Raw genomic sequence first — 26,261 nt, forward strand, 5'->3', positions numbered from 1 at the left:
TTTCCTCCCCCTCTAGTTCAAGACAAGGTCTTTTTGTTGTCCTTTAATCCTTCAAAGATGTTGAGGACAAGGGTTGGAAAGTGTTCCAGGGTGTAATGGTACCAACACCTACACTTTCACATAACACCACAGCCTGTGTTCCTAGCACAAAATCACAAAGTAATTTTTTTATAATATATCTGTTCTCACACCAGTTAATAGTAGATTTTCATGATGTACAAGTATTTATGAGAACTGTTCTGTTATTTCAGGAGCCATAAGAAAGAAGCCCTCTATAAAAGAGACAACAGAGGGGAGCCTCCAAGAGGTGGTCTCAAAAATGTCTAAAAGGAGCTGCTGACAGAGAAGGTGGTAGAAAAGAAATAACTGAAGAGGGTCATTAACTTCATTGCATCATATAGGTCAAATATACCAAACAGAAATGTATTCACTACAAACCAGAACTAAAATAAAGAGATCCTTCACTCCAATTATTTCCTATATATTTACATTATAATATTGTACTTTACATGTGTAAATATATTTACATTGATGTTACTGTAAGTCTATGGTAAAGGAAGAACACAGTATTTGTAATTTGACATTTAGTGTGTAACTTTAACCGAGACTTACAGAAAATGAACACAAAAGACTCTGACAATAAACTATTATCAATGTAAACTGATATTAGTCGTATAATAGAAGTGTGTTATATAGTATCGCACATTCAATCTAGACACCTTCAATGCCAGTTAAACTGAAAGTAAAACGAGGAAACCATTATAATAACATGAAGTGTTAATGATTACGTGCTCTGAACAACATCCTCCAAATACACATTGGGTCAATATCGCTTCATAAGCCACTAAAAATCAAGACTGGAAAATATCTCGTTGAGTGTAATTGATGTGGCTCTTAAAAGAGCCTTTGGGGTTGATGTGCGGGACGCCGCTGGGGATTTAAGCGCGTTCTCCACGAATGCGGCGGGCCAGCTGAATGTCTTTGGGCATGATGGTGACCCTCTTGGCGTGGATGGCACACAAGTTGGTGTCTTCAAAGAGACCGACCAAATAGGCCTCGCTGGACTCCTGCAGGGCCATGACGGCGGAGCTCTGGAAGCGCAGATCCGTCTTGAAATCCTGAGCGATTTCTCTCACCAGACGCTGGAAAGGCAGTTTGCGAATCAGCAGTTCAGTGGACTTCTGATAACGGCGGATCTCTCTCAGCGCTACGGTACCGGGCCTGTAACGATGAGGCTTCTTGACTCCACCGGTGGCTGGAGCGCTCTTACGGGCGGCTTTAGTCGCGAGCTGCTTCCTCGGGGCTTTTCCACCGGTGGATTTGCGGGCGGTTTGTTTGGTTCTTGCCATGACGACGAGACTCTCTTCGTTCTTCACAGATACTGAAGATCAGCGTCACACTGCTGCCTTTTTAAAGCCGAGAACGATCACGCGCTCAGTGCGGTGAGGGTGCAGAGACATGTGATTGGCTGATGTGGAGCTCTACGCATGACAGTTAGCCAATGACTGTGGAGCTCGTCTTTTCAAACAAGCAACTACAGTTTCCCGCGCAAAGTCCCGAGTTCAAGTCAATGCGCATGAAACAAATGTTGCACATTACTTTTTTTCTACATGTTGTACTCATGAATGTAATAACCAGATATAATTACATAAAAGTTGATGCTTTTGTTATAATCACGATTAAAAATAGTGAATAAACGCATTAACGTGGTTCTGTAGAGCTTAGATTCAAACTGAAAATAAAAATCATATTACCGTCTTAGTCATCACAAAACAAAGAAACAATCACGTGATTCGCAGCGTTATGTCATCATGCGTTAAAATACTTTATCACCGTCTCTCCTAGTACCAATATGTACCAATATACATTTGTATTTTTGTTTACACTGTTTGCTGCACGTTATTAGAGAATCTGCTGAACAGTTTAAAGATCTTTATTATATGCTTGATTATTAACAACCACCATTACACACCTGCTTGATTAGTAACGCCATCTGTACTTTAGAGCCAAAATTAACGACTGAAAAACCACTTGATTGATCATGTGTTGCTTCATGCACGTTTGATTTCACGTGTTTAAGGCTGCACATTATTTGAGAAACAGATCTTGTAGTCTTTCATTACATATATCTCTGCGGAGTTGTGCCACTTTTATATGTAGTTTTTATTTTGCATTAATACATAAGAACAAGTCACTCTTATTAGTTCAAGTGTGTGGCTCTTAAAAGAGCCTTTGGGTTTAAACAGACTGGAGTCCGTTTACTTGGTCTTGCCGGGTTTCTCGGTCTTCTTGGGCAGCAGCACAGCCTGAATGTTGGGCAGCACACCACCCTGAGCGATGGTCACCCCACCCAAGAGTTTGTTCAACTCCTCGTCGTTCCGCACTGCCAGCTGCAGGTGACGGGGAATAATACGAGTCTTCTTGTTGTCCCGAGCGGCGTTCCCGGCCAACTCCAGGATCTCGGCGGTGAGATACTCGAGCACAGCGGCCAGATAAACAGGAGCACCGGCACCAACACGCTCAGCGTAGTTTCCTTTGCGGAGCAGTCTGTGCACACGACCGACGGGGAACTGCAGCCCTGCCCTGGATGAACGAGTTTTAGCCTTCGCACGAGCTTTACCGCCGGTTTTACCTCTGCCGCTCATTATGAAGTTCGAAGTACAATTTCAACAAATCAAATAAAAGTAGAAAATTGTTTATGAGTCTCTGGTTCCAGTATTTAAAGGAGACTGTCAGTCGCCCATTGGCTCGAGTCTGAAAAACATTCTAACCAATCACAGCACTTCCCTCCAAACTCTAAACTCCTCCCTCTTTCTGATGACGAGAGCCTTGCAGCATGTTTAACTCCAAAGAGGCTAATGTAAAAATAAATAAATAAATAATATTTATGATTAGCATTATTATTATTGTTAGTAGTATATATAATATAAATGTCAAAGATATGTGATCATAAACACAAGCACACCAGAATAATGTTTGTAAAGTGTTTAGAAAAAAAGAGAGCTTGTACACTTACTGCTCCTTTTATTATTATTAGTAGTAGTAGTAGTATTTTTATATAAATAACCATGTGTTTAACTTTTTAACCCACACAAGAGTCTTCTTCAGTTATTATTACTAGTATTTGAAAACAAAACTCTTGTGTGTTTTAATGAGGCAGTAAGTGTGCGAGGTCAAAGATGTCTTACCTGAAATTAAATTAGACAGAAAGGTATAATCGATTGATTATCAATGAAACTTAAACACCTCATGAGAACCATATAGACTCAATTCACTGGTCTCAGTGTATGTGCGCCTCCGAGAGCCGCTCCTGCTTGTGTTTTCTCCTCTCACATTTAGAGCAAAACTGAAGCGATAAAATAGTTTAGTGGGGTGAAAACAATGTGAACACGGAGCAGGAGTTCCCTTACGACTCAGTACACTTGACATTGCGTAGTTACGCATATTGGGAGTGCCTTCATACACAACCTAGTTGAAACTGCTCTACAATAACGGCAGTATTCTAATATTGGCTATGGTGTTTGAGCCCCGCCTGTTTTGGTGCGAAACTGTCCACTATAAAAACAGGTGCACAAACACCATTTCCTCAGAATTTCTTCCTTCAAGACAGCGATCATCTCTTGTGTAGAAGCCCTCTACCTTTGCCGTCGATATACTCGAGTCAGCGGGCGGAATCTTTGCGGGAAAACTTTCCGCTCTCCTGCAGTGTTCCGGTGAACATCACACCGCCTCGCCGATTGAAGCTTCACTGGGGAACAGGCCTCAGCATCCTGATTCTCCGCAGCGCTTCGGCAGGGTTTGTGTATACTTACAAAGCAATTGTATATTGTGCATTGTATACTGTGTGATATAAATATATATACATTTATATATTTATATGTCTAAAAGAGTCACTTATGTGTTCGCGTCTTTTTAAAGATGTCGTTTCGTAAGTGTTCCTTTTGCGAGAGGCACATCCCACCATCAGATCAGCATGAGAGCTGCGTTTTCTGTCTGGGCTGCGCCCACGCAGAGACAGCTCTCATGGAGACAGACTGCCCTCACTATGAGTGCATGAGTCTCAAGACGCTTCGCTTGTGAATCACCCTCGTTCTGAGGGATGATTCAGCCTCACAAGCCCTCCCACCTGCCTCTTCTGTGATACCCGAGGATTCACATGAGGAGGCACGGTGGGGCCGTGAGGTTGATCAGGATGACTTTGAGGTGGCCCTCAGTCTCTCCGAGTATCCAAGTCCTGGCACGCGACCTTATACGGCGCTCTTGCGCAGTGACACCATCCTCTTTAATGTGGATCACGGGGAAGAAAACGGTTATTAAAGCAGCACACCTCTGCCCAGCGAGTAACAGAGCGTGGAAATCATGCCCCATCCTTCCAAACCGTGTCTACAAATGTCTGCACTGGTGGGAAAAGCTTACTCAGCAGCAGAACAAGCTGGATCACCACTCCACACAATGGTGGTGCGCCAGGAATTACAAGCCAAGCTCCTCAGGCAAATGGACGTGCACGGCTTCGATCCAGAGGTATTCAAAGAGCTCCACACTGCTACAGATTTAGCGCTGCATACCACAAATGTCACTGCGCAGGCCAATGGCAAGTCCATGGTCAACCTCGCAGTTCTGGATCAACGTATATGGCTGACCCTCAAAGAAATGAGTGATAAGGAAAAAGCCACTCTGTTGGATGCTCCAGTGTCTCCAGCCGGCCTCTTTGGCAGCTCTGTGAATAAGTTTGCTGAGAGTTACATCGCGATTCAGCAGCAATCACAGGCTATGAGACACTTTATGCCCAAACGGAGCACATCACAGCCGGTTCGCCCTCACTCTGTTTCGAGCCAGCGCCCGACTAAAAGCCCCATACTTGCTGCCTCACCAGCACCTGCACATCAGCATGCACAGCAAAAGCGCTCCTGACGGGCACAACCCTTTGAAGCAGAAAATAGAGTCCGTGGTTACTCCAAAAAAAGGCTCGATTGGAGACACAAAACACTGTTCCCCATCTCCCCACTATTGTTTGTCGGGAAAGGAATATTGTTGTTCACAATATTGTTCAAAATGTTGTTTCTGTGTCTTGCACTCAAATGAATGCAATAAAAAATTCAATAAGTGCAAAAAAGAATACAGCACTCATTGCAAATGCAAGAGATGCTCACACATTCTAAAAAAGAGCCCTTTTCCTCTTCAAAGCACACACATTATGCGCAACCGCTTCCCTATAGTGAGCGTCGCATCATATCATACAGTGAGCAAACCAAATTGCTCTCTGTCCCGTTACGTGGATGCGTGGCGAGCCCTAATGGGTATTTCAGAATAGGTGCAAAAACAATCTAACATGGTTATAAGATCCAATTTTGCACACCGGCCACCACGTTTCAACGGCGTACTCTCTTCCATGGTTTCATCCGAAGACGCACCAGTGTTACGAGCTGAAATACACAGTCTCATCATGAAAAACGAGATAGAGATTGTGCCAAATTGTCAAGCACAAAAAGGGTTTTACAGCCGTTATTTTCTTGTTCCAAAGAAAGACGGCGGGCTTCGGCTGATCCTGGATCTGGTACATTTAAATCGCGCACTTATAAAGCGCCCATTCAAAATGATTACTCGGAAACTGATCTTATCGCATGTACGCCCACACGATTGGTTTGTGTTGATAGATCTGAAGGATGCGTACTTTCATATCCAAATTGTACGACATCACAGGATATTTTAGAGATTCGCATTGGAGGGAACAGCAAATCAATTCAAAGTCCTGCCCTTCGGACTGTCTCTGGCTCCTCGCATATTCACAAAGTGCATCGATGCGGTTCTCGCTCCTCTGAGACTGAGCGGCATAAGCATCTTGAACTACCTCGCCGACTGGCACAATCAGAGGCTCTGTTAGGCCAGCAAAGAGACTTACTGCTTCAGCCATTCTACAGTGTCCGCCTCAGTTCAAACAGGGGAGAACACTTCCACTGAAACTGTTTCAGAAAGCACTAGGATTTCATCCGCCATTAGGTTTCTTACACATGAGACCTCTTCAGAGCTGGCTGAAGCGCCGTGTGCCACGACGTGCTTGGCACCAAGGGCGCATGCGCATCACTATATCCCGCTGCTGTATAGCTGCTTTAGCACCACGGACAGCTCCTGCATTTTACCAGTGAGGTGTCGCGCTGGGGCAAGTTGTCACGCAGCACCTAAAGCTATTGGCTGTATTTCTAGCCTTAAAGGCTTTTCAATCAGAAATATCAAACTGTCATGTCCTGGTTCGTTCAGACAACATGACAGTTGTGGCATATATAAACCGCCAAGGCAGAATTTAGGAGACTTCACCCTCAAACTGTATTGAGGATTTGGGAAATATCTGGCAAAGCAGAAATCAATCTATTTGCCTCAGTGGAGAATACCCACTGTCCCCTCTGGTACTCGAAGTCCCAAGTTGTCAGGCGGAAAGTGGTGACCACGGATGCTTCCAACACAGGTTGGGAGGCGGTGTGCGATGGACGCCCAACTTTCGGCACCTGGACAGGTGCGAGGAGGGCGTGGCACATCAACCGCTTTGAGTTGTCTACTGTAATTCTAGCCTTAAAGGCTTTCAGTCAGAAATAGCGAGCTGTCATGTCCTGGTTTGCTCAGACAGCATGACAGTTGCGGGGCACACAAATGGCGGCGAATTGCAAATATACATTTCCCCTGGTATGCCTTATTCACTCTGTCATATGCAAAGTCCGAGAGGACAAAGAAATGGTTCTATTAGTTGCACCGAATTGGCCCAACCAGCCATGGCTTCTGGAAATGATAGCGATGCCGTACAGCTTGCTTACCATGGGAAATACCACTGAGGAGGGATCTCCCCTCAGGCGTGAGGCACAATCTGGCATCCCCAGCTGTGGAACCTGCATGTGTGGCCTCTGAACGGGGTGCACTACACACACCAGAACTGACGCGTTCAGTCATGAACACCATTTTACAAGCCGGAGCACCGTCCATGAGACGCCTCTATGCACTAAAATGGAAGGTGTTCACTGATTGGTGTCTCTTACATGGCAAGGACCCAGTAAACTGCCCCATACATGAAATTCTCAAATTTCTTCAAGAGCGATTAGACACAGGACTCACTCTGTCAGCGCTCAAAGTGTATGTGGCAACTATATCTGCTTATCACGCACATGAAGCCGGCACCTCTATAGGCAAGCATGATTTAATCATAAAGTTCCTTAAAGGAGCAAGACGAGTAAACCCACCTCAGCTGGCTACAGTCCCGACTTGGGTCTTAACTTTAGTCCTATAAACTCCCGCAGGGCCCCCCTTCGAGCCTTTGGACTATGTTGAACTGCACATGCTCTCCTTTAAGACCGCACTACTGTTGGCTCTGGCCTCAGTAAAATGGGTCTGTGACCTGCATTCACTATCAGTCGACAATTCATGTCTGGAGTTTGGCCCCGGTCTTTCAAGAACCACTGTGAAACCCAGAAAAGGTTATGTACCCAAGGTCCTAACCACGCCCGTCAAAGCGCAGATGGTTCACCTTCAGGCCTTCTTCTCTCCTCCATTTAATTCGGATGAGGAACAATCATTGCATTGTTATGACCTGTACGGGCACTGCATGCATACTTGCCAGTTCAGACTTTCTGATCAGCTCTTTATATGCTATGGAGGATGCACAAATGAATGTATGTCTCCAAGCAAAGGCTCTCTCACTGGATTGTCGATGAAATTACCCCGGCTTATGAGTCGCAGGGTAAGACTTGCCCAATTGGTGTTAAAGCACACTCAACTAGAGGCATGGCCTCCTCATGGGCATGGACATATTTTTTGCAGCAGGATGGTCCTCTCAAAACACATTTGCAAGGTTTTACAACCTAAACTTAACGTCTCTTTTTTTTCACAGTCCTCTCTGTTTAGAGCACTTGCTATGCATTAGCCAAATATATATATACTTGTGCCCTTCCCTTTAAGTACGGGCTCCCCATCATTTGCACAACTACCTGCAGTCAGGACGTTATAATTTACCATAAAGTTGCAAGCACTTTCATTATAAATATACTCCCTTCCCGACTGGGTTCATAAGGATTTAATTCATACTATATGACTATAGTTCATATATTAGTTATGAGTGATCTCCTCCTGGCCAAACCGCACTACAAGACTCAGAGTTCTTGAGGCATGAGCGATGCGCTCCTTGTTCTCAGTCAGAAATTCTGAGGAAATGGTGTTTGTGCACCTGTTTTTATAGTGGACAGTTTTGCACCAAAACAGGCGGGCTCAAACACCATAGCCAATATTAGAATATTGACGTTATTGTAGAGAGGTTTCAACTAGGTCGTGTATGAAGGCATTCCCCATATGCGTAACTACACAATGTCTTGTTCCCTTCATCTCAGGGAACCGAGGTTACGTACGTAAATCCTACGGGTCAAAAATCCCTTTAAGTGACAATTTTTTTCAGTTGTGCAGAGATACAGTAAAACTAATTTGCAGGGCCTATTTATCACGAATGCCTTAAAGTGGTGCTACTGTGATTTTACTGCAGATCTAGTAGTATTAAAATTGACTGAATTGCCTTTTCTATGTCTTGTCTTTGTCTCTTCTTTAGGTATGAAGCTGAGGAGTCTGTTCAGGCCCAGGAATGAGTGCTTTTTATCCAGATTTATTTCAGAGATTTATCCTGTATTTTTGTCTTGATGTAAATCAACTTTAATAATAATAATAATAATAACAATAATAATAATAAATAAATAAATAAATAAACATGATTCATACATTTTGATGATTTGAAGTCATTTTCATAAGTTCAAATATTATGTTATGTAATTTCTTCGACATTACAATGTTAGAGCTATACACAAACGCAGCTGACTTTAGGCATTCTTGGTTTGGTCAGACACAGGTTTACACAGACAAAGTAACTAAGAGTTGGAGTGGTTCAAAAGTGCAGAGTAGCACATTAACGACCCACAGCAATCAGATTTATGTAATTAAATATTTTAGCCCACTCTGGCCTCACAAAAGCCACATATAAAAGGAAATAATAAGGGGCCATTGTGGGTCCAGCAAGATCACTCATACGGACCCCTGAAGGGTGCTATTTGCAGCCCACCTTGGCCCCATTGTTAGCACCTATTTGGGACCCAAGTGGGCCCATATAATGAACATTCACATGGGCCCAACTTAGTGCCCACAGTGTCCCCATCATTTGCCCACATGAGCCGATGGACCAATTTTTCTGGGCCCCATTTGGGTTTCCCATGTAGGGCCTAAGTGACAGCCCTTCAAAAAACCACATGGGGCCCACATAGAAATGTTGGCTGGGATATTCATACAAATAAATACTATATATTACATTGATTTGCTGTGCAACAATGGTGAATTATCAGTGTTCCATATGCATGTACACATACATAATATACATGCTGTTTCTTACTCAAGATGGTGCTGATGTTTCAGTGATTGTTTTGATTTACATTTGACATTGTTATTTGATGAAGAAACAACGTGGAAGTAAACTATAGCAAGTGTAACACATGAACAGCATGATATGACTATTGTGATTTAGGTGTACTACTAAAATGATGTAAGTTGTGCATCTACAGTATTTAGACTCAATATGTTCCTGAGAGAATACACATAAGTTACACATACATTACACATGTGTAGCTCAATGTTTTTTTTTTCACACAGTCAGCTGTGTCTCATGAAATTTCAGTGTGAAAATAATGAATCCTGTTCTAGATTTGTCCTGATTTGTTGCATTATCTCTTTGTTACATGAAAAATAAAACATTGAAATATGTCAAAATATATGTTATTTTATAATTTTCTAATTATCTTGAAAATATTTAGAACATTTGATACTATCTGAGCATTTTGTTGATGTGCGATAGATATATGTGCGGGGTCTCTAAAGACCTAAAATTGTAAGAGTGTTGAATGAAATTTCCATGAATTTAAGGATGAATAAAAGCGTTTATCACATCATTGTTTGTTTATTATCAACATCTGCGAAATAGTCACCATTTTGACCACAAATATAAAACCATTTATTTTAACTGTAACACAGTGTTTTATCCAGGCAACAGAGGTGCAGCTATTGCATAAAATTAGTATTTTCTTGTTTTTGTTTTAGTTATCATATCTATTTTAGCAGATGAACACACATGAGAGTCACAAGCAGACACGGATCCTCCGACTGGAGGGTGTGCTTCATGCTGCCCAAAACATCTACTGTAAGAAACAGTCCACAAGTCCCTCAGTGATGCTCATTTCATTAAAGTCATTGTCAAAGTGTGTGTTCAATACACAGAGGACGCGTTCAATCTGTTATCAACATGTATACATAAAAAACACATCCAATTCACAGGCGGCTTGTTCCAGTGGCTGATGCTCACCGTGAGTTTGATGTGAAGGCGCAAAACTAAACGTTGCCTCGTCGCGTGTTTTCGTCTCCAAATAAAGCTTAAAACCCCTGCTCGGTGTTCACATAGTTTAGTGGGGTGAAAACAATCTTATCGCTTCAGTTTTGCTCTAAATGTGAGAGGAGAAAACACACGCACGAGCGGCTCTCGGAGGCGCACAGACACTGAGACGAGCGGATTGAGTCTATACGGTTCTCATGATGTGTTTAAGAGCGCAGCGCCGCTCAGCCGCTCTTCATTACTGAACTCAAACACTGTCTGTGTGTGAGATTACAGATCCGACCAGAAAGATGGCAGAAACCGCTCCAGCTGCAGCCGCCGCGCCGGCCAAAGCGCCCAAGAAGAAATCTGCTGCTAAACCCAAGAAAACGGGCCCAAGCGTCGGTGAACTCATCGTCAAAACTGTGTCCGCCTCCAAGGAGAGGAGCGGTGTGTCTCTCGCCGCCCTGAAGAAAGCTCTCGCCGCCGGTGGATACGATGTGGAGAAGAACAACTCCCGCGTCAAGATCGCCATCAAGAGTCTGGTGACTAAAGGGACTCTGGTCCAGACCAAAGGGACCGGCGCCTCCGGATCATTCAAGATCAACAAGAAACAAGCCGAGAGCGAGAAGAAACCCGCCAAGAAAGCCGCTCCTAAAGTCAAGAAGCCCGCAGTCAAGAAACCCGCTGCTGCCAAGAAGCCCAAGAGTGCAGCGACTAAGAAACCTGCCGCCAAGAAATCCCCCAAGAAGGTGAAGAAACCCGCAGCCGCTAAAAAGGCAACGAAGAGCCCCAAGAAGGCAAAGAAACCAGCAGCCCCCAAGAAAGCCGCCAAGAGCCCCAAAAAGGCCAAGACTGTCAAACCCAAAACGGCAAAGCCGAAAGCAGCCAAACCTAAAAAGGCAGCGCCCAAAAAGAAGTAGATGAACTCTTTACTGAGTTTCTTCCTCAAAACGGCTCTTTTAAGAGCCACCCACTAATTCATATCAAAGAGCAACACTTTGTGCATGGTTTGGGTTCATTTGTCTTCTTTTCTTGGTTTAGTATATGTTTATTGTGACTGAGAGTTCACAATCTATGCCACAAACAGAAAGCGAAACTTCTAATGAAACAAATGAAGATTATGCAGCATAACTCTCACCCCACCTGACAAGTTTGTAACGAGCTGTTTTTAAATCACTGTTTAAGACGAGTTGAAAATCAAGTTTAGTGCAAGTTACTTGATTATTTTATACGTTTGATTCAATTATAATCAATGGATTATACCTTTCTGTCTAATTTAATTTCAGGTAAGACATCTTTGACCTCGCACACTTACTGCCTCACTAAAACACACAAGAGTTTTGTTTTCAAATACTAGTAATAATAACTGAAGAAGACTCTTGTGTGGGTCAAAAAGATAAACACATGGTTATTTATATAAAAATACTAATACTACTACTACTAATAATAAAAGGAGCAGTAAGTGTACAAGCTCTCTTTTTTTCTAAACACTTTACAAACATTATTCTGGTGTGCTTGTGTTTATGATCACATATCTTTGACATTTATATTATATGTACTACTAACAATAATAATAATGCTAATCATAAATATTATTATTTATTTTTACATTAGCCTCTTTGGAGTTAAACATGCTGCAAGGCTCTCGTCATCAGAAAGAGGGAGGAGTTTAGAGTTTGGAGGGAAGTGCTGTGATTGGTTAGAATGTTTTTCAGACTCGAGCCAATGGGCGACTGACAGTCTCCTTTAAATACTGGAACCAGAGCCTCATAAACAATTTTCTGCTTTTATTTGATTTGTTGAAATTGTACTTCGAACTTCACAATGAGCGGCAGAGGTAAAACCGGCGGTAAAGCTCGTGCGAAGGCTAAAACTCGTTCATCCAGGGCAGGACTGCAGTTCCCCGTCGGTCGTGTGCACAGACTGCTCCGCAAAGGAAACTACGCTGAGCGTGTTGGTGCCGGTGCTCCTGTTTATCTGGCCGCTGTGCTCGAGTATCTCACTGCCGAGATCCTGGAGTTGGCCGGGAACGCCGCTCGGGACAACAAGAAGACTCGTATTATTCCCCGTCACCTGCAGCTGGCAGTGCGGAACGACGAGGAGTTGAACAAACTCTTGGGTGGGGTGACCATCGCTCAGGGTGGTGTGCTGCCCAACATTCAGGCTGTGCTGCTGCCCAAGAAGACCGAGAAACCCGGCAAGACCAAGTAAACGGACTCCAGTCTGTTTAAACCCAAAGGCTCTTTTAAGAGCCACACACTTGAACTAATAAGAGTGACTTGTTCTTATGTTTTAATGCAAAATAAAAACTACATATAAAAGTAGCACAACTCCGCAGAGATATATGTAATGAAAGACTACAAGATCTGTTTCTCAAATAATGTGCAGCCTTAAACACGTGAAATCAAACGTGCATGAAGCAACACATGATCAATCAAGTGGTTTTTCAGTCGTTAATTTTGGCTCTAAAGTACAGATGGCGTTACTAATCAAGCAGGTGTGTAATGGTGGTTGTTAATAATCAAGCATATAATAAAGATCTTTAAACTGTTCAGCAGATTCTCTAATAACGTGCAGCAAACAGTGTAAACAAAAATACAAATGTATATTGGTACTAGGAGAGACGGTGATAAAGTATTTTAACGCATGATGACATAACGCTGCGAATCACGTGATTGTTTCTTTGTTTTGTGATGACTAAGACGGTAATATGATTTTTATTTTCAGTTTGAATCTAAGCTCTACAGAACCACGTTAATGCGTTTATTCACTATTAATCGTGATTATAACAAAAGCATCAACTTTTATGTAATTATATCTGGTTATTACATTCATGAGTACAACATGTAGAAAAAAGTAATGTGCAACATTTGTTTCATGCGCATTGACTTGAACTCTGGATTTTGCGCGGGAAACTGTAGTTGCTTGTTTGAAAAGACGAGCTCCACAGTCATTGGCTAACTGTCATGCGTAGAGCTCCACATCAGCCAATCACATGTCTCTGCACCCTCACCGCACTGAGCGCGTGATCGTTCTCGGCTTTAAAAAGGCAGCAGTGTGACGCTGATCTTCAGTATCTGTGAAGAACGAAGAGAGTCTCGTCGTCATGGCAAGAACCAAACAAACCGCCCGCAAATCCACTGGTGGAAAAGCCCCGAGGAAGCAGCTCGCGACTAAAGCCGCCCGTAAGAGCGCTCCAGCCACCGGTGGAGTCAAGAAGCCTCATCGTTACAGGCCCGGTACCGTAGCGCTGAGAGAGATCCGCCGTTATCAGAAGTCCACTGAACTGCTGATTCGCAAACTGCCTTTCCAGCGTCTGGTGAGAGAAATCGCTCAGGATTTCAAGACGGATCTGCGCTTCCAGAGCTCCGCCGTCATGGCCCTGCAGGAGTCCAGCGAGGCCTATTTGGTCGGTCTCTTTGAAGACACCAACTTGTGTGCCATCCACGCCAAGAGGGTCACCATCATGCCCAAAGACATTCAGCTGGCCCGCCGCATTCGTGGAGAACGCGCTTAAATCCCCAGCGGCGTCCCGCACATCAACCCCAAAGGCTCTTTTAAGAGCCACATCAATTACACTCAACGAGATATTTTCCAGTCTTGATTTTTAGTGGCTTATGAAGCGATATTGACCCAATGTGTATTTGGAGGATGTTGTTCAGAGCACGTAATCATTAACACTTCATGTTATTATAATGGTTTCCTCGTTTTACTTTCAGTTTAACTGGCATTGAAGGTGTCTAGATTGAATGTGCGATACTATATAACACACTTCTGTTATACGACTAATATCAGTTTGCATTGATAATAGTTTATTGTCAGAGTCTTTTGTGTTCATTTTCTGTAAGTCTCGGTTAAAGTTACACACTAAATGTCAAATTACAAATACTGTGTTCTTCCTTTACCATAGACTTACAGTAACATCAATGTAAATATATTTACACATGTAAAGTACAATATTATAATGTAAATATATAGAAAATAATTGGAGTGAAGGATCTCTTTATTTTAGTTCTGGTTTGTAGTGAATACATTTCTGTTTGGTATATTTGACCTATATGATGCAATGAAGTTAATGACCCTCTTCAGTTCTTTTCTACCACCTTCTCTGTCAGCAGCTCCTTTTAGACATTTTAGAAAGCCTCTCAATTCTCTCTAAAACTGAATGTTATGAGATTGATGTTTTAAAAACAAAATTATGAATATAGAAATAAAAATTAAACTTTAAATGTAAAATTAAATTATAAAAGATATGCTCTATCAAAACATTAAACCTGAAGACTGCTCTGATGGTGCATTTCATTTACACAGAACCAAAGCAGCAGAACTGCCTTTGATACATGGGGCTAAGGTGGAACAAAGAGAATATACCAAAGCCAGTTTCTGTCTCAGTTGATTAAAAAATGTCATTCTGTGAATCTTAATAATGAGATATTGTCATTATTATGAGATATCATCTCATAATATTGAGAAACTTTCTCATAACAATGGCTTAGTATCATAATGAGAAACTCCCATAATTATGAGTTGATATAATATTAAGCAAAAAAACATAAACTTTTTTCATAATAATGACCTCATCAAATTAGCCATAGTACAATAATAATAAAAAAATACAGCGATTTTACAACGACAACTGTCTCTTCACCAAATCTCATCTTTCAGTAGCCTCTTAAGAAATGTAAAAAACCATCTAAATGACTATTAAACAACCATTAAACAAGAATTGCAATTAATTGTTTAAAATAAATTAATTGCTAGTGTTTATTGTTTCCCTTCTATTATTTAGAATTTTTTTCTAAATGTACTGCGCACACATGTAGTAATATTTTCAACAGAATCTTATACAGAGTAAAATAAACCACAAGTTTCGATAGATCTTTTTTCTTTTCTTTTTTCTTTTTTTTTTATTATGCAAGATATCAATAACAATTACAAATACAAAGACAAAAAAAAAATATATTACACCATAAAAGAGTCTTACATGCAATATAATTTTTAGAATTCCTTAAATAATTTAAATAAATATCAATAAAAAAGGAAGGAATTTTCTTTGAAAAGTTACACTTATGAAGGTATAATTTGGCAAGAAAAAGTAATATATAAATTGTAAAATAAAAATGAGAAGGGTCTAATTTCAGAGATTCACCAAAAAACAAAATTTTTTGGCTTATAAGAAGTTTAATGGTCAGCATTTTACTGATACTAAACGCTTCTAATAAAATAAATAGCTTAATAAACATCAGTACTGTATGTTTAGTATCAGTCAAATGCTGAACATTAAAATAAAGAAAAAATAAAAATACAATAAATAACTAAATAAACACCAGTACCCTATGTTTAGTATCAGTCTAATGCTACCTATTAAAATAAAGAATAAATAAAAATAAAATAAATAGCTTAATAAACATCAGAACTCTATTTTTAATAGCAGTCAAATACTGATCATTAAAATAAAGAATAAATAAAATAAAGTAAATAGCTAAATAAATATCAGAACTCTATTTTTAGTATCAGTCAAATACTGATCATTAAAATAAAGAATAAATAAAATACAATAAATAGCTAAATGAACATCAGAACACTATTTTTAGTATCAGTCAAATACTGACCATTAAAATAAAGAATAAATAAAAATACAATAAATAGCTAAATAAACATCAGTACTCTGTTTAGTGTCAGTCAAATACTGACCATTAAAATAAATAAAAAATAAAATAAATAGCTTAATAAACATCAGAACTGTATGTTTAGTATCAGTCAAATGCTGACCATTAAAATAAAGAATAAATAAAAATAAAATAAATAGCTAAATAAATATCAGTACTGTATGTTTAATATCAGTTAAATGTTGACCATTAAAATAAAGAATAAACAAAAATACAATAAATAGCTAAATAAACATAAGTACTGTATGTTTAGTATCAGTCAAATACTGACCATTAAAATAAAGAATAAATAAAAATGAAATAAATAGCTAAATAAACATAAGTACTGTTTAGTATCAGTCAAATGTTGTACCAATACAAAGAGTCACCAAAACACTTTCCCAGACTTTCAGCTTCATCGTACCATGTTGGTGGAATGACCTTCCCAAGCTGACTCACTCTATGTCTTCAAAGAATGACTAAAAACACATCTTTTCCATGAGCACTTAACCGGTCATTGAAAGAAAAAAAATAATAATAATTTCTGTTGCACTTTATTCTGTATTGAATACTATTATGATGCTAGTGATACTTTGTAATACAGCACTTTTTCATACCACTGTCTCCTAATTTGATTCGCTTATGTTTTCCTCTTTTGTAAGTTGTTTTGGATAAAAGCATCTGCCAAATGAATAAATGTAAATGTAAATTTATTGTATTGTATTTATTCTTTATTGTAATGGTCAGTATTTGACTGATAATAAAAATAGTGTTCTGATGTTTATTAAGCTATTTATTACATTTTATTTATTCTTTATTTTAATGGTCAGTATTTGACTGATATTAAAAATAGAGTTCTGATGTTTATCTAGCTATTTATTTTATTTGTATTTATTCTTTATTTTAATGGTCAGCATTTCACTGACACTAAACAGTACTGATGTTTATTAAGCTATTAATTGTATTTTTATATATTTTAATGGTCAGCATTTGACTGATACTAAACATAGAGTACTGATGTTTATTTAGCTAGTTATTGTATTTTTATTTGGTCTTTATTTTAATGTTCAGCATTTGACTGATACTAAACTGTACTGATGTTTATTTAGCTATTTATTATATTTTTATTTATTCTTTATTTTAATGGTCAGCATTTCACTGATACTAAACAGTACTGATGATTATTTAGCTATTTATTTTATTTTTATTTTTTCTTTATTTTAATGGTCAGCATTTGACTGACACTAAACAGTACTGATGATTATTTAGCTATTTATTTTATTTTTATTTATTATTTATTTTAATGTCAGAATTTGACTGATACTAAACATACAGTACTGATGTTTATTTAGCTATTTATTTTATTTTATTTTTTTCTTTATTTTAATGGTCAGCATTTGACTGACACTAAACAGTACTGATGTTTATTAAGCTATTTATTGTATTTTTATTTATTCTTTATTTTAATGGTCAGCATTTGACTGATACTAAACAGTACTGATGATTATTTAGCTATTTATTTAATTTTTATTTTTTCTTTATTTTAATGGTCAGAATTTGACTGATACTAAACAGTACTGATGATTATTTAGCTATTTATTTAATTTTTATTTTTTCTTTATTTTAATGGTCAGCATTTGACTGACACTAAACAGTACTGATGATTATTTAGCTATTTATTTTATTTTTATTTATTATTTATTTTAATTGTCAGAATTTGACTGATACTAAACATACAGTACTGATGTTTATTAAGCTATTTAATGTATTTTTATTTATTTTTGTTTTAATGGTCAGCATTTGACTGATACTAAACAGTACTGATGATTATTTAGCTATTTATTTTATTTTTATTTATTATTTCATTTAATGGTCAGAATTTGACTGATACTAAACATACAGTTCTGATGTTTATTTAGCTATTTATTTTATTTTTATTTTTTTCTTTATTTTAATGGTCAGCATTTGACTGACACTAAACAGTACTGATGATTATTTAGCTATTTATTTTATTTTTATTTATTATTTATTTTAATGGTCAGAATTTGACTGATACTAAACAGTATTGATGATTATTTAGCTATTTATTTTATTTTTATTTATTATTTCATTTAATGGTCAGAATTTGACTGATACTAAACATACAGTTCTGATGTTTATTTAGCTATTTATTTTATTTTTATTTTTTCTTTATTTTAATGGTCAGCATTTGACTGACACTAAACAGTACTGATGTTTATTAAGCTATTTATTGTATTTTTATTTATTCTTTATTTTAATGGTCAGCATTTGACTGATACTAAACAATACTGATGATTATTTAGCTATTTATTTTATTTTTATTTATTATTTATTTTAATGGTCAGAATTTGACTGATACTAAACAGTACTGATGATTATTTAGCTATTTATTTAATTTGTATTTATTATTTATTTTAATGGTCAGAATTTGACTGATACTAAACATACATTACTGATGTTTATTTAGCTATTTATTTTATTTTTATTTTTTCTTTATTTTAATGGTCAGCATTTGACTGACACTAAACAGTACTGATGTTTATTAAGCTATTTATTGTATTTTTATTTATTCTTTATTTTAATGGTCAGCATTTCACTGATATAAAACATACAGTACTGATGTTTATTTGGCTATTTATTTTATTTTAATTTATTCTTTATTTTAATGGTCAGCATTTGACTGATACTAAACAGTACTGATGATTATTTAGCTATTTATTTAATTTGTATTTATTATTTATTTTAATGGTCAGAATTTGACTGATACTAAACATACAGTACTGATGTTTATTTAGCTATTTATTTTATTTTTATTTTTTCTTTATTTTTATGGTCAGCATTTGACTGACACTAAACAGTACTGATGTTTATTAAGCTATTTATTGTATTTTTATTTATTCTTTATTTTAATGGTCAGCATTTGACTGATACTAAACAGTTCTGATGATTATTTAGCTATTTATTTTATTTTTATTTATTATTTCTTTTAATGGTCAGAATTTGACTGATACTAAACATACAGTTCTGATGTTTATTTGGCTATTTATTGTATTTTTATTTTTTCTTTATTTTAATGGTCAGCATTTGACTGACACTAAACAGTACTGATGTTTATTAAGCTATTTATTGTATTTTTATTTATTCTTTATTTTAATGGTCAGCATTTGACTGATACTAAACAATACTGATGATTATTTAGCTATTTATTTTATTTTTATTTATTATTTCTTTTAATGGTCAGAAGTTGACTGATACTAAACATACAGTACTGATGTTTATTTAGCTATTTATTTTATTTTGATTTATTATTTATTTTAATGGTCAGCATTTCACTGATACTAAACAGTACTGATGTTTATTAAGCTATTTATTGTATTTTTATTTATTCTTTATTTTAATGGTCAGAATTTGACTGATACTAAACAGTACTGATGATTATTTCGCTATTTATTTAATTTGTATTTATTATTTATTTTAATGGTCAGAATTTGACTGATACTAAACATACAGTACTGATGTTTATTTAGCTATTTATTTTATTTTTATTTTTTCTTTATTTTAATGGTCAGCATTTGACTGACACTAAACAATACTGATGTTTATTAAGCTATTTATTGTATTTTTATTTATTCTTTATTTTAATGGTCAGCATTTCACTGATATAAAACATACAGTACTGATGTTTATTTGGCTATTTATTTTATTTTAATTTCTTCTTTATTTTAATGGTCAGCATTTGACTGATACTAAACAGTACTGATGATTATTTAGCTATTTATTTAATTTGTATTTATTATTTATTTTAATGGTCAGAATTTGACTGATACTAAACATACAGTACTGATGTTTATTTAGCTATTTATTTTATTTTTATTTTTTCTTTATTTTTATGGTCAGCATTTGACTGACACTAAACAGTACTGATGTTTATTAAGCTATTTATTGTATTTTTATTTATTCTTTATTTTAATGGTCAGCATTTGACTGATACTAAACAGTTCTGATGATTATTTAGCTATTTATTTTATTTTTATTTATTATTTCTTTTAATGGTCAGAATTTGACTGATACTAAACATACAGTTCTGATGTTTATTTGGCTATTTATTTTATTTTTATTTTTTCTTTATTTTAATGGTCAGCATTTGACTGACACTAAACAGTACTGATGTTTATTAAGCTATTTATTGTATTTTTATTTATTCTTTATTTTAATGGTCGACATTTGACTGATACTAAACAATACTGATGATTATTTAGCTATTTATTTTATTTTTATTTATTATTTCTTTTAATGGTCAGAAGTTGACTGATACTAAACATACAGTACTGATGTTTATTTAGCTATTTATTTTATTTTGATTTATTCTTTATTTTAATGGTCAGCATTTCACTGACACTAAACAGTACTGATGTTTATTAAGCTATTTATTGTATTTTTATTTATTCTTTATTTTAATGGTCAGCATTTGACTGACACTAAACAGTACTGATGTTTATTAAGCTATTTATTGTATTTTTATTTATTCTTTATTTTAATGGTCAGCATTTGACTGATACTAAACAATACTGATGATTATTTAGCTATTTATTTTATTTTTATTTATTATTTCTTTTAATGGTCAGAAGATGACTGATACTAAACATACAGTACTGATGATTATTTAACTATTTTTTTTTTTTTGATTTATTCTTTATTTTAATGGTCAGCATTTCACTGACACTAAACAGTACTGATGTTTATTAAGCTATTTATTGTATTTTTATTTATTCTTTATTTTAATGGTCAGCATTTGACTGATACTAAACAGTACTTGTGATTATTTTGCTATTTATTTTATTTTTATTTATTATTTCATTTAATGGTCAGAATTTGACTGATAATAAACATACAGTTCTGATGTTTATTTAGCTATTTATTTTATTTTTATTTTTTCTTTATTTTAATGGTCAGCATTTGACTGACACTAAACAGTACTGATGTTTATTAAGCTATTTATTGTATTTTTATTTATTCTATATTTTAATGGTCAGCATTTGACTGATACTAAACAGTACTGATGATTATTTAGCTATTTATTTTATTTTTATTTATTATTTCATTTAATGGTCAGAATTTGACTGATACTAAACATACAGTTCTGATGTTTATTTAGCTATTTATTTTATTTTTATTTTTTCTTTATTTTAATGGTCAGCATTTCACTGATACTAAACAGTACTGATGATTATTTAGCTATTTATTTTATTTTTATTTTTTCTTTATTTTAATGGTCAGAATTTGACTGATACTAAACAGTACTGATGATTATTTAGCTATTTATTTAATTTGTATTTATTATTTATTTTAATGGTCAGAATTTGACTGATACTAAACATACATTACTGATGTTTATTTAGCTATTTATTTTATTTTTATTTTTTCTTTATTTTAATGGTCAGCATTTGACTGACACTAAACAGTACTGATGTTTATTAAGCTATTTATTGTATTTTTATTTATTCTTTATTTTAATGGTCAGTATTTCACTGATATAAAACATACAGTACTGATGTTTATTTGGCTATTTATTTTATTTTAATTTATTCTTTATTTTAATGGTCAGCATTTGACTGATACTAAACAGTACTGATGATTATTTAGCTATTTATTTAATTTGTATTTATTATTTATTTTAATGGTCAGAATTTGACTGATACTAAACATACAGTACTGATGTTTATTTAGCTATTTATTTTATTTTTATTTTTTCTTTATTTTTATGGTCAGCATTTGACTGACACTAAACAGTACTGATGTTTATTAAGCTATTTATTGTATTTTTATTTATTCTTTATTTTAATGGTCAGCATTTGACTGATACTAAACAGTTCTGATGATTATTTAGCTATTTATTTTATTTTTATTTATTATTTCTTTTAATGGTCAGAATTTGACTGATACTAAACATACAGTTCTGATGTTTATTTGGCTATTTATTGTATTTTTATTTTTTCTTTATTTTAATGGTCAGCATTTGACTGACACTAAACAGTACTGATGTTTATTAAGCTATTTATTGTAGTTTTATTTATTCTTTATTTTAATGGTCAGCATTTGACTGATACTAAACAATACTGATGATTATTTAGCTATTTATTTTATTTTTATTTATTATTTCTTTTAATGGTCAGAAGTTGACTGATACTAAACATACAGTACTGATGTTTATTTAGCTATTTATTTTATTTTGATTTATTCTTTATTTTAATGGTCAGCATTTCACTGATACTAAACAGTACTGATGTTTATTAAGCTATTTATTGTATTTTTATTTATTCTTTATTTTAATGGTCAGAATTTGACTGATACTAAACAGTACTGATGATTATTTAGCTATTTATTTAATTTGTATTTATTATTTATTTTAATGGTCAGAATTTGACTGATACTAAACATACAGTACTGATGTTTATTTAGCTATTTATTTTATTTTTATTTTTTCTTTATTTTAATGGTCAGCATTTGACTGACACTAAACAATACTGATGTTTATTAAGCTATTTATTGTATTTTTATTTATTCTTTATTTTAATGGTCAGCATTTCACTGATATAAAACATACAGTACTGATGTCTATTTGGCTATTTATTTTATTTTAATTTCTTCTTTATTTTAATGGTCAGCATTTGACTGATACTAAACAGTACTGATGATTATTTAGCTATTTATTTAATTTGTATTTATTATTTATTTTAATGGTCAGAATTTGACTGATACTAAACATACAGTACTGATGTTTATTTAGCTATTTATTTTATTTTTATTTTTTCTTTATTTTTATGGTCAGCATTTGACTGACACTAAACAGTACTGATGTTTATTAAGCTATTTATTGTATTTTTATTTATTCTTTATTTTAATGGTCAGCATTTGACTGATACTAAACAGTTCTGATGATTATTTAGCTATTTATTTTATTTTTATTTATTATTTCTTTTAATGGTCAGAATTTGACTGATACTAAACATACAGTTCTGATGTTTATTTGGCTATTTATTTTATTTTTATTTTTTCTTTATTTTAATGGTCAGCATTTGACTGACACTAAACAGTACTGATGTTTATTAAGCTATTTATTGTATTTTTATTTATTCTTTATTTTAATGGTCGACATTTGACTGATACTAAACAATACTGATGATTATTTAGCTATTTATTTTATTTTTATTTATTATTTCTTTTAATGGTCAGAAGTTGACTGATACTAAACATACAGTACTGATGTTTATTTAGCTATTTATTTTATTTTGATTTATTCTTTATTTTAATGGTCAGCATTTCACTGACACTAAACAGTACTGATGTTTATTAAGCTATTTATTGTATTTTTATTTATTCTTTATTTTAATGGTCAGCATTTGACTGACACTAAACAGTACTGATGTTTATTAAGCTATTTATTGTATTTTTATTTATTCTTTATTTTAATGGTCAGCATTTGACTGATACTAAACAATACTGATGATTATTTAGCTATTTATTTTATTTTTATTTATTATTTCTTTTAATGGTCAGAAGTTGACTGATACTAAACATACAGTACTGATGTTTATTTAACTATTTATTTTATTTTGATTTATTCTTTATTTTAATGGTCAGCATTTCACTGACACTAAACAGTACTGATGTTTATTAAGCTATTTATTGTATTTTTATTTATTCTTTATTTTAATGGTCAGCATTTGACTGATACTAAACAGTACTGGTGATTATTTAGCTATTTATTTTATTTTTATTTATTATTTCATTTAATGGTCAGAATTTGACTGATAATAAACATACAGTTCTGATGTTTATTTAGCTATTTATTTTATTTTTATTTTTTCTTTATTTTAATGGTCAGCATTTGACTGACACTAAACAGTACTGATGTTTATTAAGCTATTTATTGTATTTTTATTTATTCTATATTTTAATGGTCAGCATTTGACTGATACTAAACAGTACTGATGATTATTTAGCTATTTATTTTATTTTTATTTATTATTTCATTTAATGGTCAGAATTTGACTGATACTAAACATACAGTTCTGATGTTTATTTAGCTATTTATTTTATTTTTATTTTTTCTTTATTTTAATGGTCAGCATTTCACTGATACTAAACAGTACTGATGATTATTTAGCTATTTATTTTATTTTTATTTTTTCTTTATTTTAATGGTCAGAATTTGACTGATACTAAACAGTACTGATGATTATTTAGCTATTTATTTAATTTGTATTTATTATTTATTTTAATGGTCAGAATTTGACTGATACTAAACATACATTACTGATGTTTATTTAGCTATTTATTTTATTTTTATTTTTTCTTTATTTTAATGGTCAGCATTTGACTGACACTAAACAGTACTGATGTTTATTAAGCTATTTATTGTATTTTTATTTATTCTTTATTTTAATGGTCAGTATTTCACTGATATAAAACATACAGTACTGAGGTTTATTTGGCTATTTATTTTATTTTAATTTATTCTTTATTTTAATGGTCAGCATTTGACTGATACTAAACAGTACTGATGATTATTTAGCTATTTATTTAATTTGTATTTATTATTTATTTTAATGGTCAGAATTTGACTGATACTAAACATACAGTACTGATGTTTATTTAGCTATTTATTTTATTTTTATTTTTTCTTTATTTTTATGGTCAGCATTTGACTGACACTAAACAGTACTGATGTTTATTAAGCTATTTATTGTATTTTTATTTATTCTTTATTTTAATGGTCAGCATTTGACTGATACTAAACAGTTCTGATGATTATTTAGCTATTTATTTTATTTTTATTTATTATTTCTTTTAATGGTCAGAATTTGACTGATACTAAACATACAGTTCTGATGTTTATTTGGCTATTTATTGTATTTTTATTTTTTCTTTATTTTAATGGTCAGCATTTGACTGACACTAAACAGTACTGATGTTTATTAAGCTATTTATTGTAGTTTTATTTATTCTTTATTTTAATGGTCAGCATTTGACTGATACTAAACAATACTGATGATTATTTAGCTATTTATTTTATTTTTATTTATTATTTCTTTTAATGGTCAGAAGTTGACTGATACTAAACATACAGTACTGATGTTTATTTAGCTATTTATTTTATTTTGATTTATTCTTTATTTTAATGGTCAGCATTTCACTGATACTAAACAGTACTGATGTTTATTAAGCTATTTATTGTATTTTTATTTATTCTTTATTTTAATGGTCAGAATTTGACTGATACTAAACAGTACTGATGATTATTTAGCTATTTATTTAATTTGTATTTATTATTTATTTTAATGGTCAGAATTTGACTGATACTAAACATACAGTACTGATGTTTATTTAGCTATTTATTTTATTTTTATTTTTTCTTTATTTTAATGGTCAGCATTTGACTGACACTAAACAATACTGATGTTTATTAAGCTATTTATTGTATTTTTATTTATTCTTTATTTTAATGGTCAGCATTTCACTGATATAAAACATACAGTACTGATGTCTATTTGGCTATTTATTTTATTTTAATTTCTTCTTTATTTTAATGGTCAGCATTTGACTGATACTAAACAGTACTGATGATTATTTAGCTATTTATTTAATTTGTATTTATTATTTATTTTAATGGTCAGAATTTGACTGATACTAAACATACAGTACTGATGTTTATTTAGCTATTTATTTTATTTTTATTTTTTCTTTATTTTTATGGTCAGCATTTGACTGACACTAAACAGTACTGATGTTTATTAAGCTATTTATTGTATTTTTATTTATTCTTTATTTTAATGGTCAGCATTTGACTGATACTAAACAGTTCTGATGATTATTTAGCTATTTATTTTATTTTTATTTATTATTTCTTTTAATGGTCAGAATTTGACTGATACTAAACATACAGTTCTGATGTTTATTTGGCTATTTATTTTATTTTTATTTTTTCTTTATTTTAATGGTCAGCATTTGACTGACACTAAACAGTACTGATGTTTATTAAGCTATTTATTGTATTTTTATTTATTCTTTATTTTAATGGTCAGACATTTGACTGATACTAAACAATACTGATGATTATTTAGCTATTTATTTTATTTTTATTTATTATTTCTTTTAATGGTCAGAAGTTGACTGATACTAAACATACAGTACTGATGTTTATTTAGCTATTTATT

General features: G+C 33.7%; 5 protein-coding genes across 5 annotated transcripts; 3 read left to right on the forward strand and 2 right to left on the reverse strand.

Moving 5' to 3' along the window:
* Positions 1-572: 572 nt before the first annotated feature.
* On the reverse strand, positions 573-1,388 carry LOC127456307 (histone H3-like). Its single transcript, XM_051724732.1, has one exon. It carries the CDS (start codon positions 1,347-1,349, stop codon positions 939-941), a length of 411 nt encoding a protein of 136 aa, XP_051580692.1. The 5' UTR covers positions 1,350-1,388; the 3' UTR covers positions 573-938.
* An 816-nt stretch (positions 1,389-2,204) lies between these two features.
* On the reverse strand, positions 2,205-2,823 carry LOC127456376 (histone H2A-like). Its single transcript, XM_051724833.1, has one exon. The coding sequence runs from the start codon at positions 2,643-2,645 to the stop codon at positions 2,259-2,261; it is 387 nt and encodes a 128-aa protein (XP_051580793.1). The 5' UTR covers positions 2,646-2,823; the 3' UTR covers positions 2,205-2,258.
* Positions 2,824-10,502: 7,679 nt separating this feature from the next.
* LOC127456272 (histone H1-like) lies at positions 10,503-11,888 on the forward strand. The gene has a single exon (XM_051724688.1). It carries the CDS (start codon positions 10,684-10,686, stop codon positions 11,293-11,295), a length of 612 nt encoding a protein of 203 aa, XP_051580648.1. The 5' UTR covers positions 10,503-10,683; the 3' UTR covers positions 11,296-11,888.
* Positions 11,889-11,978: 90 nt separating this feature from the next.
* On the forward strand, positions 11,979-12,895 carry LOC127456389 (histone H2A-like). Its single transcript, XM_051724856.1, has one exon. It carries the CDS (start codon positions 12,200-12,202, stop codon positions 12,584-12,586), a length of 387 nt encoding a protein of 128 aa, XP_051580816.1. The 5' UTR covers positions 11,979-12,199; the 3' UTR covers positions 12,587-12,895.
* Positions 12,896-13,445: 550 nt separating this feature from the next.
* Positions 13,446-15,162, forward strand: LOC127456317 (histone H3-like). The gene has a single exon (XM_051724759.1). It carries the CDS (start codon positions 13,482-13,484, stop codon positions 13,890-13,892), a length of 411 nt encoding a protein of 136 aa, XP_051580719.1. The 5' UTR covers positions 13,446-13,481; the 3' UTR covers positions 13,893-15,162.
* The last annotated feature ends 11,099 nt before the right edge of the window (positions 15,163-26,261 follow it).

Source organism: Myxocyprinus asiaticus, chromosome 2, assembly GCF_019703515.2.
Source record: "Myxocyprinus asiaticus isolate MX2 ecotype Aquarium Trade chromosome 2, UBuf_Myxa_2, whole genome shotgun sequence".
In the NCBI taxonomy this organism is placed as follows: Eukaryota; Metazoa; Chordata; class Actinopteri; order Cypriniformes; family Catostomidae; genus Myxocyprinus; species Myxocyprinus asiaticus.

Bases quoted from the DNA above. Each gene is read 5' to 3' on its own strand.
- LOC127456376 (XM_051724833.1), bottom strand. From the start codon at position 2,645: ATGAGCGGCAGAGGTAAAACCGGCGGTAAAGCTCGTGCGAAGGCTAAA.
- LOC127456272 (XM_051724688.1), top strand. From the start codon at position 10,684: ATGGCAGAAACCGCTCCAGCTGCAGCCGCCGCGCCGGCCAAAGCGCCC.
- LOC127456317 (XM_051724759.1), top strand. From the start codon at position 13,482: ATGGCAAGAACCAAACAAACCGCCCGCAAATCCACTGGTGGAAAAGCC.
- LOC127456307 (XM_051724732.1), bottom strand. From the start codon at position 1,349: ATGGCAAGAACCAAACAAACCGCCCGCAAATCCACCGGTGGAAAAGCC.
- LOC127456389 (XM_051724856.1), top strand. From the start codon at position 12,200: ATGAGCGGCAGAGGTAAAACCGGCGGTAAAGCTCGTGCGAAGGCTAAA.